This window comes from Mytilus trossulus, chromosome 9 (assembly GCF_036588685.1).
Source record: "Mytilus trossulus isolate FHL-02 chromosome 9, PNRI_Mtr1.1.1.hap1, whole genome shotgun sequence".
In the NCBI taxonomy this organism is placed as follows: Eukaryota; Metazoa; Mollusca; class Bivalvia; order Mytilida; family Mytilidae; genus Mytilus; species Mytilus trossulus.
The window spans coordinates 24989607-24993349 of NC_086381.1; the positions used below are offsets into that span (position 1 = coordinate 24989607).

Genomic DNA, 3743 nt, shown 5'->3' on the forward strand with positions numbered 1-3743 from the left:
GTTTATAGTGGATCAATGGCAGATCCAGAAGGAGGGGGGGGGGCGTTGGACCCCCCTTTTTTTGGAGGATCAATGCATTTGAATGAGGACATATAGTTGGACCCCCCATTTTTCTGGGTTGGGAACCCCCCTTTTTAAAACTGCTGGATCCCCCCTGGGCCCGGTTGTTCAAAAGTGTCGTTAAGCTAACGATGTCGTCAAAGTGTCGTTAGCCAGTCGTTAAATTTAACATAATCGTTAAGTGTTGTTCAAAAATTTTAACGCTTAACGCAGTCGTTAAATCTGTGTTAAACTTAATCACTTGACATACCTCGATTAAACCCCTAACGCTAAAGATGGCAGCCTTAGATTTAGCCTTGTTTCATGTACCAATTCAAAGAAAAGAAAGAACTTTTAGAAGCAAAGAAGAACTTACCCTAGACTACACTGATACAGAACTTAGAGCACGATACAGATTTGGGAGGGAAGGCATTTCATTCTTATCTGATCTAGTAAGGGACAGGTTGACACGTCAGACAAACCGGAATCATGCCCTCAGTGTAGAACAACAGACAATGGTGACATTGAGATTTCTTGCCAGTGGAAGTTTCCTCCAGGTCATAGGTGACACATTAGGTAACACTATATACTTTTAAATGGTTCAGCTGTTTACACATGTTTTCTAATGATATAATATTTCAATTTGAGAATTTTATGCGGGATCTAAAGTGGCAATTCATAGTGTACATGTACATGCATTTATTGTTGTATTTGTTTCTTCCATACTCTGCACTAGTCTACAGTACCATATTTGTTTACAAAGTAATTGGGCAGTCATTACCCTAAAGTTGTGCGTCTCTACTTTATAGGTTTGGACAAAAGCACAGTTTCAAGAGTGGTCGATTCTGTTTTAGATGCCCTTTGTGAAAAGAGGAACGAGTTCATTCAGTGGCCTACTAACCTTAACCAAACCAAAGCTGAATTTTACGAGTTTGCTGGGTTTCCAGACATTTTGGGTGCTATTGATGGGACATATATAAGAATAAAGAGACCGCATCATGACGAACCTTCATTTATCAACAGAAAAGGCTACCCAAGCCTGAATGTTCAAGCAGTATGTGATGCAAAGGGTAATGTTCTCTGTTTTCATCTTCACATAATGTAATTTTGAACTGCCACATTGTAAACAAATCTGCTGTTCCCCTGAATTAAATTTCAGAAACCAGTGTCACTATAGTCTGTTCCATATAACGAAGTCTTTATATTAAAATTGATATTAATATAGTTACTTTCAGACCTAGATAAAAAAAAAATCCATACAGTAACTGTAATAAAAAAAAAAATGTTTTCCTGCTTAAAAAAAATATTTTCCTAAAAAAATGTAAAACTTATTTATAAGAACCCCCCTTTTTTTCCATTTTGTACACTTGAAAAAAAAAGGCGCTGGATTTATAAGACTTATAGGGTTTATAATCTTTGACCCCTCCCTTTTTGGGAAATGTTTCTTAAGGTTTACTAGTTTTTGAAAAAAAATAATAGACAAAAAGTAACTTAAACATGTAAAGTAGTGCTTTATTTAATGTTTTAACTGGGTTTTTTTCAGGTAGATTTACAAACATAAATGCAAATTGGCCAGGTTGTTGTCATGATTCACATGCTTTCAGAACATCACAGGTGAGTGTAAATGGTTGATTAATAATTTTAAATCAGCTTCATTAGTCATTTAAATACAATGGAGTATCATGAAAAACAGATCATAATTATACATAACATTGAAAACACTACTTTATTTGATTCTATTAGTTCCAGATGGTATATATATATTTCTGTTTTATGTAGACAACCTAAGTAAAGATGCAAAATATTTTCACTTTTTTAAATGTTCAATGTTTCTGGTTTATATCATATTAATAGAGACATATGTATTATATATGTCCCTGATATCAGCCAGCAAAAAGTGAATGAAAAATGTCTGGATAAGAATGGTAAAATGTTGTACGATTGCCAATGCCATATCTTTTAAACAATGCAAACTAAATTGATATGCATGTATATTCTTTAAAAAATATTTTTGTATTGTATTTATATTTATGTATTGTATAATATTCTTTAAAATAGACATATTTGCTCATGCATGTTTGTGCTCACATGGAGAAAAATGGCAATTGGGAAAATGGCATCTTACTTGGTGATAGTGGCTATCCCTGTAGGTCTTTTTTAATGACACCTTTTCTGAACCCCAATGAACAACACCATAGAAGGTACAACAGATATCATGCAGTCACAAGATCCATTATTGAAAGAACATTTGGCAGATGGAAGAGAAGGTTCCACATATTGCATTCTGAAGTGAGTTATTATTTAGATGATTTTATTACTACTTCTTATTGATTGGAGTATATTTTTTCTTTCAAATTATAATCATAATATTTTTTTTAAAGAAAATTAAAAAACCACCCTCCCCCTTTTCCACTCCCTCTCACTCTCAATAATATATCGAATAAATTTGCACCCGAGTTGTGTCTTAGATATATATCAACCGGAACTATTTGGGTACATTTTTGTATATTTAAACTTAATATTACAAACTTAAACATTTTTTGAGACTGTTAGGGAGCCTTTGATTTTTAGGTTGGGGAAGGGGTCTCAAGGAAATTAGAAAAAAATAGGCAGGACAGGATTTTTGAGAAGAAGTAAAAAATGTCATGATAAAAGACTTTACAAGAAAAAGGCAGGATGACAATTTATGTAAAAAAAAAGTCACGCACCGGGTAATTTAAAGAGAAAAGAAGACAGGACCAAAAAGATTGAAAAATTAAAAGGCAAGACAGAAATTACAACAACAACCAAGGCAGGACAAAATCACCCACCCCCCCCCCCCCCCCCCCCTCTTAAAAAAAGGTTGAGTGCTCACACACTCTCTCAGTAATCTGTTTAGGTCAGTCGCTTTTCATTCATATTGTATTTTTTATGATTTTCTAATTTTCCTTTTTTAATCCATTGGCATTGCATGGTCTTTTATAAGGTATGGGCTTTTATCATTGTCGAAGGCTGCACAGTAACCTTATAGCTTACATCCACTTTATTTTAACTTTGCCTTTTTTTTAATCCATTGCATGGTCTTTTATACGCTATCGGTTTTTATCATTGTCGAAGGCTGCACAGTTACCTTATAGCTTATATCCATGCACTTTATTTTAACTTTGCTAGATAGATGTCCTATTGACAATCATACCCCATCTCCTTTTTTGGGACGTCCGACGATCAATTTTTCAACGGCAGCTTTCAGATATGTGATTGTAACTTTTGTAGGGAATTTCTTATGATTTTCTAATTTTCTGTTAAGAGCTTAGACGAATATAAAATTTATGAGACCATTCTATCTCAAAATTGTGAACCGAACACAAATGGAGACTTATATAACTGTTGAACGTATATAACTGCTGATGTCATGAAATAAGAAATTTCTTGTGGTAAATATGTAGAAACATTACCTGCATGAACTTGAAGATCTTTTTGACTTGGAAGATGCTGAAATACTTGGTCCTGGAGATGTGGCATTTCTATCAGTCCCTTCAGCATCATCGGCTACAGGGCAGGTCTGCTCATTGTTCTGCAAGTTTTCATGATGTCTGTCTAAGGCTCTCATCCAGACAGATTCTTCTGCTGTAGGTCTGGGGGTAGCTGTGGCAGTGCATTGAGGCTGGCTTCCATTTGTCACAGTGGTGGAAATTGCTTCTAAAATATCAAGTGAAATTATATAT

General features: G+C 34.5%; 1 protein-coding gene across 1 annotated transcript; it reads left to right on the forward strand.

Moving 5' to 3' along the window:
- The first annotated feature begins 335 nt into the window (after positions 1-335).
- LOC134684417 (putative nuclease HARBI1) lies at positions 336-3305 on the forward strand. Its single transcript, XM_063543701.1, has 5 exons — positions 336-615; positions 849-1109; positions 1583-1653; positions 2098-2185; positions 3292-3305. The coding sequence occupies exons 1-5, from the start codon at positions 336-338 to the stop codon at positions 3303-3305; spliced, it is 714 nt and encodes a 237-aa protein (XP_063399771.1).
- The last annotated feature ends 438 nt before the right edge of the window (positions 3306-3743 follow it).

Coding starts and splice junctions, on each gene's coding strand:
- LOC134684417 (XM_063543701.1), top strand. CDS start 336: ATGGCAGCCTTAGATTTAGCCTTGTTTCATGTACCAATTCAAAGAAAA. Junction 616..848: donor GGTCATAGGTGACACATTAG/GTAACACTATAT, acceptor TCTACTTTATAG/GTTTGGACAAAAGCACAGTT. Junction 1,110..1,582: donor AGCAGTATGTGATGCAAAGG/GTAATGTTCTCT, acceptor GGTTTTTTTCAG/GTAGATTTACAAACATAAAT.